Consider the following 16,379-nt stretch of genomic DNA (forward strand, 5'->3'; position numbering starts at 1 on the left):
GATTACATGAAAAAAAGAATATGTATAACAATAAAATAAAGAGGATCTGACATGAACACGCAATGCATGGTGTTCAAATGCATGGTCACAAAATACAAGTGACCAATAAACTTAGGAAAATTAATCTTTACTATTTATCAAATAAATAGCAACTAAAACAACAATCTTTTGCCCATTCAGTTAACAAAGAGGAAAATGATTTAATACACAGTGCTGAATGGGAGCACCCTCATATACTCTCATCAGGAAAATAATAATTGTTTTAACTATTCTGAAGGGCCATTCGCTTGGTCTATTATGAGAACTATAAAAAAGTGTTTGTACCCTTTATCACATTAAGGAAAATCAGAAATTATCACAAAAGTAGGGTTAATTTTAATCAAAATATAGATAATAATTTTTCTGATTAAATAAGGTACACTAGGATTAAATGGGCTGCCCAGGTGGCACAGTGGTTAAGGATCCACCTGCCAATGTGGGGGATGCTGGAGGCCTGGATTAGATCTGTTAAGTCAGGAAGATCCCCTGGAGTAGGAAATGATTACTTACTCCTCTATTCTTGCTGGAGAATCCCATGGACAGAGAAGCCTGGCAGTCTACAAAAAGACTCTACAGAGGAGCTTTTGCAGTCCATGGGGCTGCAAAGAGTTGGACACGACTGAGCGACTGAACATGCAGACATGCACTAAGAGTAAATACTATGCTGGCATTTAGAAATACATTTTCAAAGAATATTTACTGTCTTGGGAAATGCGTGACATGTTAAGTGAAATAAGCAAGACCAGAAAAGTATGTATGTGTACACATACACACACACTCACACACACACACATATGCAAATATCTTGAGGTTCTATCCCAAAATAATAAAAGTGACTTTAGTTTTCTCTGGTTTTGTGGAATTATGGATGATTTTAATTTTGTTTATATTTTTTCATGATGTCATATTTTCTGGATGGAACATTATTATCTTTATCACCATAATAAAAGTCTACCGTAAAGAGTAACAATTAAGTACACTCAGGAGATATGTAACTTGAGGAACTCTAAATTGAATTTTATTGTATTTTTTAAAATTTTTTAATGTCAAGATACTTTATATATTTGCATTTTTTCTTAAGACATACCTGTACTTTAGTGATAGAAAGAAAAAACACTCTATTTTTAGAAACTACTTGAAAGTCTTCCAGTTTTAATAAGATATGTATTCTGAAATATTTGTAATTTTTTCATTCAAATTTAAAACTCAGGCGATTTACATATCTATTTCATGTGTACGTTAGATTATCCCTCAGGAGAACGATACCCGCTCTAGCCTGACATATAAGTACATCATCCATGAGGACTCCGCACCTACAATCAACAGCAACAATGTCATCCAGGAAGAATTGGATACTTTTGAGTGGGCATTGAAGAGCTGGTCTCAGTGTTCCAAACCCTGTGGAGGAGGTAACAAATTGAACACATTTATTATATTAAAATGTAATTCATATAAAAGCCAATCTTCTTCCTTCTGCCTTAAGGATTGTGTCTAACTGAGGACACAACCTGAGAAACACCAGACATAACCAGAACTTAAATATAAAGCATTTTGACTGAAATCTCAGGATCTACAAATGATAGGAATCCATCCATATCAATAGTAGACCATCTTAAAATTCCTTGGCCCTTCCCCTGTCTTACATCCATGCAGTGGTAACCCTTAGTCTCTTTATTCTTTCCTGACTCTCCCAAACTTCCGTGTCCTTTGGTTCTTACCTTCCTTCTCCTCCACTTTGACTTTCCATACCTATGCATTGCTCGTCAGCATTAATAATGAAAGAGCTCTTAGTTGCACCATGTACCAGATACTATTTTAAGTGTTTCACATTTTAATGATGAATGGCTCTAAGAGGTTGGTGCTATTTTTACCTCTGTCATACTGATGGGGAAACTGATGCCCAGGGAAGATCAGCACTGTAAGATACACACCCAGGTAGGTGGCCTGGCTTCTTCGTACCTGTTTGTACTGCATTCTGCTACCTGTCTGCTCTCTCTCTGGAGTAGATCCATTAAGCTCATCTCAGACTTTCTCAATCTTTCCCATCATCCATTCCTCTAGTTTGGAACAGCAAGTGCTCCACAATGGAGCTAGCCTAGACAGAATTCTCTCATCATAGTAACACTTAATGGTTGAAAACAAGAAATTACTCATTATAATAATGAATGCCTGGGTAAATATTTATACTTGTAAATTCAAAGATGTATTTTTAAAGTTTTTTTCTCTAGAAAGGACATACAATGTTTTTAGATAATTAGTTAAAATGACACTTTAGGTACTTTCTTAGTGGTTCAGTGGCTAAGACTGCACTTCTGCTGCAGAGGGCACAGGTTCAGTCCCTGGTCAAGGAACTAAGATACTGCATGCCACGAGGTGTGGCCAAAAACTAAATAAAATAAAAATGATACTTCATCTCTCACAAAGTGATTAAATTTGGATCCTCCTACTGCATCTGCCTGCAGTACAGGAGACCCAGGTTTGATCCCTGGGCCAGGAAGATCCCCCGGAGAAGGAAATGGCAATCTACTCCAGTATTCTTGACTGGAAAATCCTATGGAAAAAGGAGCTGGCAGGCCATAGTCCTTGGGGTCACAAGAGTTGGATACGACTTAGTGACTAAACCACCACCAACCACCGCTGCATCCTCAACATATACTTGGTCACAAGACTTTCAGATACACCTTTTTAATATCTACTAGATCTATTCCTCCCTCATCAGGTTCCCTTCTCGACTTTGAAAGGGAAGAATCTTGCAGAAGTCTCTAGCCAACTAAATTGATATTCTTCATTTCTAGGTAATTTCTTGACTGGATGAATGAATGAATGAATGAATGAGTAGAATTATATTCCCTGATTCAGATCCTTCTTTCTCTCAATATGTTACCCTGAAGACAAAAGATAATTTATGTAATATTCTTGACCAGAGTGAAAACCTGAATCGAACCATTAGGAGACAGATAAACCCAGATTGTGGGACATTTTACAAAACAGCTCACTTATCACCTCAAAAATATTAAAAGACAGAAAGAGATTAAAATTAGTCCTGATTAAAACTACTCCTGATTAATTCCATGACAATTAAATGCAATGCATGATCTTTGATTGGAGAAACATTTTTATAGAGTACATTATAGGGCAATTGATAAATTTGGAATACCATCTTTATATTAGATAATAGTATTATATTTGTGTTAAATATTCTGATTTTAAGAGTATATTGTGGTTATGTGGGAAAATGTGCTTGTTATGAGCTATATGCTGAGGTATAGAAGTGAGGAATCAGAATGTTAGCAACTGACTCTCAAAAGGTTCAGCAACATTTTATATGTAAATGTATATGTGGTACTGGTTTAGCTGCTAAGTCATGTCCGACTCTTGCGATTCCATGGACTGTAGCCTGCCAGGTTCCTCTATTCATGGGATTCTCCAGGCAAGAGTATTGAAGTGGACTGCCATTTCCTTCTCCAGAGGATCTTCCCAACCCAAGAATCGAATCCGGGTCTCCTGCATTGCAAGCAGATTCTTTACTGATATAATCTGTTTATTATATGTTATAATTAATATATATGATATAAAAATATGTATATCAAATATGCTGACATGGTAACAAAAGCATGTTAATCTTAATCTCGGTGTAAGGCATATTCATTGTGCTTTCCTTACACTTTTTTAGACTTAAAATTTTCCAAAATTAAAAAATTATATATATATATATATTTTTAAACGTCCAAGTTGGTGCCTGGGGAGACCCTCAATAACTCCCTGGATAAAGTCTAAACATTTGTCTGGCCCGCAGGTCTTTTAAGATTGGATCCCAACTTCAGCCATTCAAAGAGTCCTGCAGTTTTCTATGTCATTTCATTTGCTTGGAGTATTATTCTGCTTCATTCTCTTTGTTGTTTAGTCACTAAGTCATGTCCAACTCTTCTGGGACCCAGACACAGATACTGGAGTGGGTTGCCATTTCCTACTCCAGGGGATCTTCCTGACCCAGGGATCGAACTCATGTCTTCTACAGGGGCAAGCAGGTTCTTTACCACTGAGCCACCAGTGAAACCCATTCCCTTTACTGGTGCTATCTGAACTTCAGGATTCTGCCCAGGGAAGTGCTGATCTTGTAAACATTCTCTGTCTCTCCTCCAGCTAAGGTAGAGAACTTCCCCTCTGTGTTCCTTTGCTGCCCTCTACAGTCAATTATTGACATAGCTTTGTAGAAGCCTATGTCACTAGGTATGACATAGTTTTCCTATCTGACTATCTTACTAGACTGTATTTCAGGATCTAGTTCATTAACAAGCATGCAGTTGCTATTTAATACTTTATAATATTTATTAAAGGATTTTTGTTGATTTAATTTTTATTTGATTATTTAATTTGCTTCTGGAACTAGAGCACCTAGAACCATGCCTGGCTCAATAAATACTTGATGAATGAAATGAATGAATAAATGATCAAATAGGTGACAGAATGAATAAATGATTAAATCAAAAATATATTTGCCTCCCCAGGTTTTCAGTACACTAAATACGGATGCCGTAGGAAAAGTGATAACAAAATGGTTCATCGAAGCTTCTGTGAGGTCAACAAAAAGCCAAAACCTATTAGAAGAATGTGCAATATTCAGGAGTGCACACATCCACTGTGAGCATTCATTTTACCTATCCTTATATACCAAGGACAAAATGAAAGGGATTTAAACGTCATTAGCTCTTTTTAGTTTTAATTTTATTTTTAGTCAAAGCTAATATGTGTACCTGCTTACAGTGATCAGATCATTTCACAGGAATTATATAAACCTTTAGTCCTGTGTTTTTAACCATATTTCTGCTTCTCGCTTTTACTTCTGCTTCTCTACCTTACTGACGTATAGTTAAGTTACAATACTGTGTTAATTTCAGGTGTGCAAGAAAATGATTCCGTTTTTTTCAGATTACCTGACTTTATAGGTTATTACAAGATATTGAATATAGTTCCCTGTACTACACAGTAAATCCTTTTTGCTTTTCTATTTTAGGTGTAGTAGTTTGTACCTCTTAATCCCATACTCTTAGTTTCTTCCTCCTCACCTCCCTTTCCCCTTTGGTCCATAAGTTTGTTCTCTATGTCCATTTCTGTTTTGTTTATAGATTTGTTTGTATGTGTGGGCTGTGCTTAGTCGCTCAGTCATGTCTGATTCTTTGTGACCCGATGGACTGTAGCCCGCCAGGCTCCTCTGTCCACGGGGACTCTCCAGGCAAGAATACTGGAGTGGGTTGCCATGCCCTCCTCCAGGGGATTTTCCCAACCCAGGAATCGAACCCAGGTCTCCCACATTGCTGGTGGCTTCTTTACCACCTGAGCCACCAAATACTTGACTTTATCTTTCTTGGGTCTACTGAGTTAATTACCATATATCCAGGTTTCCCTGGTGGCCAAAAGTACCTATGACTATGAAGTATATACCTCTCATGTAATACCTATCTTCAAATGAGAGTCACTATTGAAGTCTTCAAAACTGAGTAAACTTTCTCAGTTGCCACCATTCATTCTTACTGTCAGTTGACAAACCAGGGCAATCTTAAACTCTGAAGAGCAAAAACTGCCAAGGTTTTAACTTGCTTATATTTTGGTGCTGCATATATGGGCTTCCCAGGTGGCTCAGTGGTAAAGAATCTACCTGCCAATGCAGGAGACACAGGTTCAATACCTAGGTTGGAGAAAAAAATGGCAACCCGCTCCAGTATTCCTGCTTGGGAAATCTCATGGACAAAGGACAAAGGTGGACTACAGTCAGACCTGACTTAGTGACTAAAGAGCAACAACACCAAGCTTCATATATACAGAAATTCTAAAAAATGCAGAGAGAAAGTAACTTTGGAAAGGACAAACAGTATGCTTCCATTACATTCTGACAGATTGGTTAACTGGAGGTAATCAATGGTGACAACCCTTTGGGATATATGTAATGAAGAACTGTCTGTAATAGTGTATCCATAGCTAATTTGGAGAGTGCTGGGACACTGACATTGAATTTGGATGTGTAATTTGGGAATGTCCCCTAGGAAATCTTTTTTTAAATATCTGCTTGGAAATGTTTCTATCAGGTGCATTCATGGAAGCGGTTTCTGCTGAGGCACACAACTTTTATCAGGTCAATAAGGGCCTATACGGAGAGCAAAATTTTTCAAACACAATGGATATGTCAGGTAGCCTTCACAGCAACAACCATAGAGATGGAACAGTAATCTCAGAATATTAAAACATGAGTAAAGTCATGAAGTAATGAAAAAGCAGTAGCAGTCAAATCAATTTGTCATGGCAGGGATCAGATGGATCCTTTTTATCTTTCCTTTGAGATATTTAACACCCTGAGGCAAAATAAGTTCATTGGCATCCTATTTTTAGATTCCACATATCAGTGATATCATATGATATTTGTCTTTTTCTGACTTACTTCACTTCCTATGATAATCTCCAGGTCCGTCCATGATACTGTGTATGGTATTATTTCCTTCTTTTTTTGATGAGTAATAGCAATCAGTAGACCACATCCTGTTTACCAGTGGGGGCTAGTTTTGAAAACTACCATCATGCCTGAATCTAAGGGGAAAACCTTAAGATGCGTTTCCAAAGCCCTCTGTAGATGATCCTTTTGGAAGAGAGAAGGTTGTGTCAAAGTCACCTGGGAGGCCTAAAAAACAGAAGTGTCAGATCTATTTTTGTTAGAAAGTTGTAAGACTGATGCATCCAGATATCTGAAGTGGCCCCCTGGGTGGCAGCTCACCCAGAGAGCAGAAAAAAACCTAGGCTTACAGTGCAGGAAAGGGGGCGCGCGGTGCACCGGGGTCACCGTGGGGGACAGTGTCACTAAGCCCTCCCCCCACCCCTGCAGCTGGGCGGCGGAAGAGTGGGAGCATTGCACCAAAACCTGCGGCGCCTCCGGCTACCAGCTCCGCACCGTGCGCTGCTTGCAGCCGCTCCACGACGGCACCAACCGCTCCGTGAACAGCAAGTACTGCCCCGGCGAGCGGCCCGAGAGCCGCCGGCCCTGCAACAGACTGCCCTGCCCGGCCCAGTGGAAGACGGGGCCCTGGAACGAGGTGCGTGTGCGAACTCTGAGCGCCCGGGGAGGGGGGACAGGGAAACATGTGTGTGGAAACACGTGAAACATATTTTAATTTCGCTTCTGTATCCGGTGGGCTTTGTGTGAATGGAGAAGCTGTCACATTGTTTGGAATCAGTAAGCACCTGGGCATATTAAGAAAAAATGGTATTTTAAAAGTGTTTGCATGTAAGATTCATTGATGGGGGCAAACCACATTTGGATGCTTTGGGATACAAAGCTGTCTAAAAGGTGACTGATTTTCTAATATTAGTGTTGACCGCACTGTCCCTCCTAGATACCTTTTAAATCCCTAACCTTGAATGCAGGGCCCTTCCCTGTTTGACACCCCACTGTTTTTTTTTTGTGTGTGTGTGTATTTTTAATTGAGGTATAATTGATACAACACTACCTTAGATTCAGGTGTACAACTTAATGATTTGGTATTTGAATACATTGCAGAATGGTCACCAACAAAAAATAAATAAATCCCACAATAACTCTTCTTGATCCATCTTCCTTTATGCCACCTCTTTGTCCCAGTCTGAGGAAACTGTTCACTGTTCCAAAGACCAGCTGGTTGGAGCCTCCTCCCTTCTGGCTGGCTTGCCCTTCCCTCTCTGCCTATCTGACCATCTGCCCATCATCCATCAAGGCTCAGCTGCATGGTCCAAAATACCACCTTCCAGGGGTGCCTTTTCTGCAGTCCTTCCTCTTCATTCCAAAAGCAGAAGCCTACCAATGGCTTGCTGATCACAGCAGTGTATCACAACTCCTGTCTTTCAACCTATGCTCAGCCCTAGTCCAAGCATTTCTCAAAAAAAAAAAAAAAAAAAGGTACTTTGCTTCCCCAGTGCCCAGGTGGTGCCTGTCTGAATAACGTCTGTTTGGTGACTGGCTGAATCAGTGTCTCGGTCCTTGTATTAACCACAGATCTTTGATGTTTCTAAAGATTCCAAATAAGGAATTATGGGGCCATAGAAGAGTGGCTAGGAGGACAGGAACTCAAAAAAGCAGATAGGGAATGAAAGAGGAAGTGGAGAGCAGAGCCAGGATGGAAGGAACAAGCCAATGAAGGTTCCCTGCACAGGACTAGAAGAACTCACCTTTCACTCTCTTCAGAGCCCTGGAACAAGACTTCTTCCTCTACAGATCCTGCCTAGACCAATAGCATGGCTGTCTCTGGACTTAGTTCTAGAGCAGTTAGCCCCTTCCTTAAATAAATGAATTTGTGGGAATAGAGTAATAGTAGTTCCAACACAGCACATGAGTCAGTTTGCCATCTGTAAGGAAGGTGAGAGAAGGGAAAGCTCAATCCGAGATCCGCTCCCTGAAAATGGACTCCACCACTGGTTTTAGGAAGGGGCAGAAGGTGTTAACACTGTAACAATGATTTCTTCAGCATCAAATGCTTCCTAAGTGCCGGACTTACCTGCTTTACATACATCGTTTCCTTTGCCTTCATTTACTCCAACTATTCTGTGAGGCTTTCAGAGAAAGAGCAATGTTCCCAGGCTGGTGAAGGATGGAGCCAGGGTATAAACAGGATTCTCTGCCTCCAAAGTCACTGGAACACCACGCAGCAGAGAAGGAACCCCAGCGCGGTGTGTGCATGTATGCTTGTGCGTGCCTGTGTCTGCCTGAGTGTGCACATGGGGGAAGGAAGAAAGGCCGTCTTGGTGGAGTAAAACGTCTACAATCGTAGCCTTTGTTTCCGTAGTGTTCAGTGACCTGCGGTGAGGGAACAGAGGTGAGGCAGGTCCTCTGCAGGGCCGGTGACCACTGCGACGGGGAGAAGCCTGAGTCTGTCCGAGCTTGTCAGCTGCCTCCTTGTAATGGTAGGTATGACCCTGATTGATTTCACTGTTCTGACCATGGTTCACTTTTTTCTTTATTTTGATTTTTTAATTAATTCATTTATTTTAATTGGGAAAATTACTGTGATGGCTTTTGCCTTACATCAACATGAATCGGCCATAGGTATGCGTGTTCCCCCCATGCTGAACCCCCTCCCCGCCTCCCTCCCCTACCCTATCACTCTAGGTTGTCCCAGAGCATCGGCTTTGGGTACCCTGCTTTATGCATCAAACTTGCACTATGACTATGTTTTTGAGCCTCAAAAGAGGAGAATTTCCTTTTGGGACAAGCTCTGGAATTCCCATTTACTTATTGAAAAATAACTTTAGGAAAACATACTTGAAATATTAGCCTAATACAGTTCTTTAAGATGGGTGTCTGAGGCAGCATCCCCTCCAGTTAATTACCATCACCACTGCAGCCTCCATGGTCCCCAGTGGACGGTAATGCTGGGGTGAGGGCTGTATCATGTATATGAAGTTTCTGTCAATCTGTGTTTCTAGAAGAATCTACTTCTTTCCTCTCTGATTTGCTTTATAACTTCAGATTATTGTTAAAGGCATCGTAATGGAGAATGTTTTGCAATGTTTTACTAAAATTATTCAGTTGAGACATGCAGATGATAAATGTCATTCACAAAGCTGTTGCCAATACCTGCATCCATAGCCATGAAAGTGAAAGTCGCTCAGTCATGTCCGACTCTTTGCAACCCCTTGGACTGTACAGTCCATGGAATTTTCCAGGCCAGAATACTGGAGTGAGTAGCCTTTCCCTTCTCCAGGGGATCTTCCCAACCCAGGGATCAAACCCAGGTCTCCCACATTGCAGGCGTATTCTTTACCAACTGAGCCACAAGGGAAGCCCAGGAATACTGGAGTGGGTAACCTATGCCTTCTCCAGTGGATCTTCCCAACCCAGGAATTGAACTGGGGTCTCCTGCATTGCAGGTGATTCTTTACCAATTGAGCTATGAGGGAAGCCCAAATATTCAACAAACGTGCTTGCAAAATAGGCACCTTGTATCTAGGCTAAAATTTGCTTGACCTATTCCTTCAGTATTGCAAAAACAGAGGCTCTTTATTTTAAAGTGCAGATCTTGCTCAATGTAAAGGAGAGTTGTATTCTGATAAACTCTTTCTGGGTTGAAAATACATTCAGTCAAAAATGCATTTAATGCAACTAACTTACAAAACAGGGCTTCCAAGGTGGCTCAGTGAAAAAGAACCTCCCTGCCGATGCAAGAGATGTAGATTCCATCCCTAGGTGGGGAAGATCCCCTGAAGGAGGAAATGGCAATCCACTCCAGTATTCTTGCCTGGAGAATTCCATGGACAGATGAGCCTGGTGGGCTAGGGTTGCAAAGAGTCAGACATGACTGAGCATGCATGCAGATGTCATCGCATGTGCAGAACTTACTAAACACCATGCCCTAGCCTTAAACATGCTCTTAACACTTAACGTTAGCCTACACTTCGGCAAAATCATCTAACTCAAAGCCTATGAATAGTTGTCTGGGTACAGTATGATTAAAAGTCATTTGCCCTGGTGATCACCTGACTGACTGGGAGCTGCGGCTGCTGCCTTGCCCAGCATCACAAGAGGATCGTTCCATTTATCACTAACCCAGAAAAGATCCAAATTCAAAATCTGAAGTACAGTTTCTACTGAATGTATACGGCTTTCACGCCATTGTGAAGTCCATAAATCAAAAGTGGAACTGTCATGAGTCCGGGATGTCTGTATAATTACGTTTGCTGTTGTAATAAATAGCATATATTGGATGGTTTCCGCTTCTATAGCTCTGTCTCCTCCTTCTTCCTTTTCTGTTGCTCTCTACATCTGCCTGTGTGCTGTCTGTCTCATCTTGTGTCTCCACTTCACTCTCCTCTCGTTTCCTCTGTGGGTCTCACTCCTTGTTCCTGATTTGCTGGCAGCTGCTGTTTGTGGGTTGCTCACTTTCTGTGTGGGTTGCTCACCCCACACATGCCTTTTTCCACTCACTTTTTCTTCTCTCCCTCTCTCACTCACTTTCTTTCTCTCCTAGTCTCCCTTCCTCCTCCTCATCTCTCTCTTTCTCCTGCTGTCTCTTTCCCTTTCCTCTTCTCTCTGTCCCCGTGTCTTCCTGACTCTTCTTTTTCTTCATTTCCCTCTTTTTCTCTCTGACACCCCTCATCCTTCCCTTTCTGGCGCATGTGTCTAACAGTGTCTTTCTTTCTCCTCCACTTTCGTCTCTCCTTTCCTCCCCCTCCCTGTCTCTGCCACTCCTCCTCTGTCTCTCCATCTTCCCATTTCTTACTTTCATCCCCCTCTCTTGTCTTCCCCGCCGTCTTTCTCTCCCAGCCCCCCGTGTCCCTTCCCTTCTGACTCCCCATGCCTGTCTCTCTCTCTCTCTCTCTTCCTATTCTCCCACTGCCTGTCTGATCTTCCGAAGTAACCTGATGAATTATTTCTCTGCATATTTTCCTTTGATAATGTGGGGTGGCATGAACAAGTATGACCAGGAGGGGGAGACAAAGGACTTACATACTTAATCATTTTTCTCTGGAAAGTATATTTGAAAGTTCAAAGCACAAGTCAAAGTTAAAAGAACAAATTTACCTACTGAGAAGCTGTAAATGTACTGTCACCATAATATTTTACTCTTATGTAAGTGTTACTGTCAGAAGGCTAAACACTTTGTGAGTAAGCTTTATTGCTCTTAATAACTGGTAGAGCTGTATATTTCTGCAAATATGCCCAATTGTCAGCAGGTATGTGCTTGATTCTCTTCCTTAATCCAAAAGAAAATATTATAGGCATAGAAAGACATAAGCATAGAAAAAATAATTTGGATACGATAAGGGATTGATACTTGACGTAAAACCCATTAATTTGCAGGGATTTGCAACCTAATTAAGATTACAAGCTAATTCTTTTCTAGTATGAGATATTCAAATGCATCATATTGTGTCATAGGTATGTAAATGTCAGGCAAAAATAAGTCATCTTAGAGTTTGGGAAGTGTACATGACATTCTAACTCTAACAAAGGTGATAAGGTTAATCTCTATTGGTCTTGCCAGCTGACCCTCCTTTTTTGATCCCCCCCGCTAAACTTTAGAAAAGGGATTCAATTTCTTTGGCAAGTTATATAGCAAGTTCCTTAACTAGCAATGTAGAATTACCCAACATTACATTGTCATTGTGATTGTATTACATAAATGCCACAATTTATAATTCTTTGCATTTATTATTTGGATATGAGATCTGTATTCTGTGTTGGATTATATATATGGGCTCTGCAAAGAATATGCCCTGGAATGGCTGAAAAGAAGTACAGACATTTTATGAACTCAACATTTGGATTTTTTGAAATCTAATTCTTACAACCTATGATCAATAAAATTTTAAAATAATGGAAATAGTACGTACAAACACACCTACCAAGTGTTTTATAAGTGGTACTTAGTATTCTTTAAAGTACTGTCAATTCGATAAAATAAACCATGTATTATTCATAAGAAAGTTGGCACATGTTACCCAGATTTGTGCTTTCAAATAACAAACAACCTGAGAACATTGAATGGTGAACATGAAACTATTGCTTCACTCTGGAGAATATTCTCTGAATCAAAATTCTATCTTGATTTTTCTTTTAGTAATATAGTTTCAAGATTTAATATGTTCCAACAGATAGTATTTTTTATTTTCAATTTAAACTTAATATGGAGACTACTCTATCATAAAGACAGAACTATCATAAAATTTTAAAAAGCAGATGCCTCTCTATGTCTTAAAAGTATGATAAAACAAATTCAATATTCTATTTTCTAAAATCAGAAATACATTCCTAAGAAGAAAAAATACCCTTGATCTGAAGACTCTTGATGGAGATGTGAAAGTGCTGGTCAATTCAAGTGCTTTGCACAGAGAGAACAACTTTTTTAGTACATTTATTCTAATATTCATATTTTAACGCAAAGGCTCATGTGGAAAACACCTATCAATGTTAGATCTTAGTTAAATCTTTTTATATTCATAAATGATTTTCATGCCTTTCCTCCTTTTATTTATTTTTAGTTCTATTTATTTTTACATTTAAAATGAAATATAGTCAGCATACAGTATTATGTCATTTCATTATGAAATGAGGACCACAGTAAGTCTGTGCCCATACAAAGTTATCACCATATGACTGGCCATTTTCCTTATGCTCTGTGGGATATCCCTGTGGCTTATTTATTTTGTAATTGGAGGTTTGTACCTCTGAATCTCCTTCACCTATTTTGCCCCTCCCTTAGCAACCACTCCTTTGTTCTCTGAATCTATGATTCTGTTTTTTTGTTTTGTTCTTTTTTAGATTCCACATATAAGTGAGTGCATACGATATACATCCTTCTCTGTCTGTTTCACTTGGCATAATGCCCTCTAGCTCCATGCGTATTGCCCACCGTTTATGTTTGGACATATGTCTTACTTTGTTTTTCTCTGAATCTCTGTAGATGAGCCATGTTTGGGAGATAAGTCCATATTCTGTCAAATGGAGGTGCTGGCACGATACTGCTCCATACCAGGTTATAACAGGTTATGCTGTGAGTCCTGTAGTAAGCGCAGTAGCACCCTGCCACCGCCGTACCTTTCAGAAGCTGCTGAAATTCATGATGATGCTATCTTTAACCCCAGTGACCTCCCTGGATCTCTAGTGATGCCTACATCTTTGGTTCCGTACTATTCGGAGACCTCTGCTGAAAAGAAGAAATCTTTGAGCAGAATCTCTTCCATAGCAGGTCCAAATGAGCATGCTGCTTTCAGGCCAAACAGTAAATCCAATGGTGCTAACTTATCCCAGAGGCAAGCACAGCCAGCAGAAGATAAAACTCTGGGACCGGCCTCCCCACCCACCAAGAGTGGCCACCTCAGTTCATCTCCACAACTGGCTGCTGCCCCCTTCCTTGCAGCCAGTGATTCCATAGGTGCTTCTTCTCAGGCAAGAACCTCAAAGAAAGATGAAAAGCTTATTGACAAGAGACGTCCGCTAAGATCATCCACGTCGGAAAGATGAGCAAGTGAAGCCAAAAGGCTCGACGTCAGTGAAAAATCTAGAGGACCTGCCTCTCTCCATGGTGCATACAGCTTGTTTAAAGTGGAACTCTCCATAAATCATCAGCTCATTTTCTCTGTGAGTGGAAGAAAAAAAAGTGCTGGTTCACTTTCTAGTTGCTTTCGTCCTCCTTTTGTTCTGCCTCGACTCATTTACCAGAATTCATTGAAAGAAAGCACCAAAGATTATTGACCGGAGGAAAGTAAGTTGCTAGATGTGTGGGTCATTTTCTAAAGCAGGAAAGGGACTGGAACCAATTGTGCATATCAGCTGATTTCTTTTTTAATTTTAAAAAATTACAGTAAAAAGAAAAAAGAGGTGCCAATGGTTTACACGTTAACAAAAAGTTTTGGAGCAAAGAATTCTTAGACTTGTATTCCTATTTATCTATATTAGAAATATTGTATGAGCAAATTTGCAGCTGTTTGTGTAAATACTGTATATTGCAGAAATCAGTATTATTTTAAGAGATGTCTCAACTGATTGTTTACTGTGTTACATTTCTGGATGTTCTAGGTGCCTGTCATTGAGTATTGCCTTATTTGACATTGTATGAGTTGATTTTCAAAGGAGAATATTACAAAGAAGTTAGAATCGCAGCTACTGACAATACAAAGGGTTGCGTTGTGAGGTTTTGTTTGATCAACAATGTGACATGTAAATTAAAGAAAAAGAATAGATAAGCTGCAGATACTACCTTCCATCCTTTAAATAAAGAAGAATAAGATTAGTGTCTTAGCATACTTGTAGTCACAGGGAACAGAGACCAGTAAATGAGCCCATGCAAGACAAAACAGAAACCCTTTAACCGGGGCTTCAATAGACACCGTTGATTTTCCTCTGTTCTTTTGTTGTTTTAAATCGTCCCATTGTTGACATATACAAATGTGTATACTCGATGTACTGTAATAATAATGACAAATGTTCTGAGATCATTTGTATGTTGGTAGCTGAGAAAAGCATCATGAAACTAGATTAACACTCAAATAGAGCAGGGCTGTAGGGCTCTAGAAGCAGGTTCAAGAAAGTATTTGTCAATGGTTGCGATATTTATTTTCCGCATGGTTCATATTCACATGCTCACAACCACAATGCATCTGACTGCAATAATGTGCTAGTAATTTATGTCAGTGATCACTTTACTTACAGTGAAGCCAGAAATTCCAGGGAGTAGATGTAAAGTATCTGTATATAGAATTCAGAACTGAAGATATTTATTAAAATTTGATTTTTTTTCTTGATAGTATTTTTATGTACTAAATATTTACTCTAATACCAATGACATATTTTGGTAAACTAGAGAGACATAACTAGAGCTGCATGCTTTGTTCTGTACATAGAGGAGAAGTTTAAGCAAACTAAAGCAGCCAAATCAAAGAACTAAATTTGAACAAAATTGATGTTATGCAAACCTTTTGCAATTTTAGAGGAGTTGATGCAAAGTTGGTAACTTGTTCCCCTTCAACGAAACATAAAATTGTATGGGCTCAGACAGCTAGCTGTTTAATGAAATATTAAATTAGGAACATCAGAAAAGAAGTATGTGAAAGAAATGAGTATTTCGTGAATTACACTTAAAAGGAAAAAGAAAGATAAAAGTTGTCAGCATAATGATTTTGAAGTCAGTTCCTGAACCATCTAAAAATACAGTTTGCAAACTAAAATGAAAATATGTTAACCTCTCAACACAGGGAATGTGCAAAAACTTTTTGCATTTTAACCATGGTAAAAATAACAGCTTCACCTATTGACTCTATACCTCTAAAGAATCGCTGCTACTTGGTGCAAGACTTTTGAAGGGCAAATGAATTAGGTGAATTCCAGATTGTAAATCTCTGAGCCTCAAGCAGAGTCTTTTTTTTTCCCCCTAAAATTTCAGAATGAAATTCTCTCTAGTTCGCTTGCGTGTGCATGCATCTAATCCACAGGGGATTACAAAGAAAGCTGGTCACACACATACACCTCTCATAAAGATGTATATATTCATTGTACTTCTGATCTTTGAGCTTCCTTTTCTACTAAGCTAAAAATTCCTTTTTATCAAAGTGTACACTACTGATGCTGATTGTTGTATTGGGAGCACGTAGCAATAAAAATGTTAACAAAGTATAGACCTGGCTCAATTGAAATTTTTATCATCACTGAGTAATGGTAACCAAGTTCTTTCCTCCTACAAAGTGAAATAATATCAAGTTCAATTGCTACTTGTACTTTCTCCAAAGGGGCTCAAAGAAAGTGACAGGGTATCTTCTTTTCACATCAGGGTGTATCATAATATTTTTTAAAAAAGAAAATAAGAGGTTATGACGTGACTTTTTTTGCC

General features: G+C 39.5%; 1 protein-coding gene across 5 annotated transcripts in view; it reads left to right on the forward strand.

The window, feature by feature from the left end:
• The window catches only part of ADAMTS3 (ADAM metallopeptidase with thrombospondin type 1 motif 3), a 270,723-nt gene extending 254,556 nt beyond the window's left edge, over window positions 1-16,167 (forward strand). For all 5 annotated transcript variants that reach the window (XM_043906512.1, XM_043906510.1, XM_043906511.1 and 2 more), the window contains 5 exons: window positions 1,283-1,448; window positions 4,548-4,680; window positions 6,911-7,118; window positions 8,841-8,958; window positions 13,458-16,167. In XM_043906512.1, the coding sequence (XP_043762447.1) occupies window positions 1,283-1,448; window positions 4,548-4,680; window positions 6,911-7,118; window positions 8,841-8,958; window positions 13,458-14,017 (1,185 nt within the window). In that variant the 3' untranslated portion in view covers window positions 14,018-16,167. The remainder of the gene's footprint in view (window positions 1-1,282; window positions 1,449-4,547; window positions 4,681-6,910; window positions 7,119-8,840; window positions 8,959-13,457) is intronic.
• Window positions 16,168-16,379: the final 212 nt, after the last annotated feature.

Source organism: Cervus elaphus, chromosome 6, assembly GCF_910594005.1.
Source record: "Cervus elaphus chromosome 6, mCerEla1.1, whole genome shotgun sequence".
Taxonomy (NCBI): domain Eukaryota; kingdom Metazoa; phylum Chordata; class Mammalia; order Artiodactyla; family Cervidae; genus Cervus; species Cervus elaphus.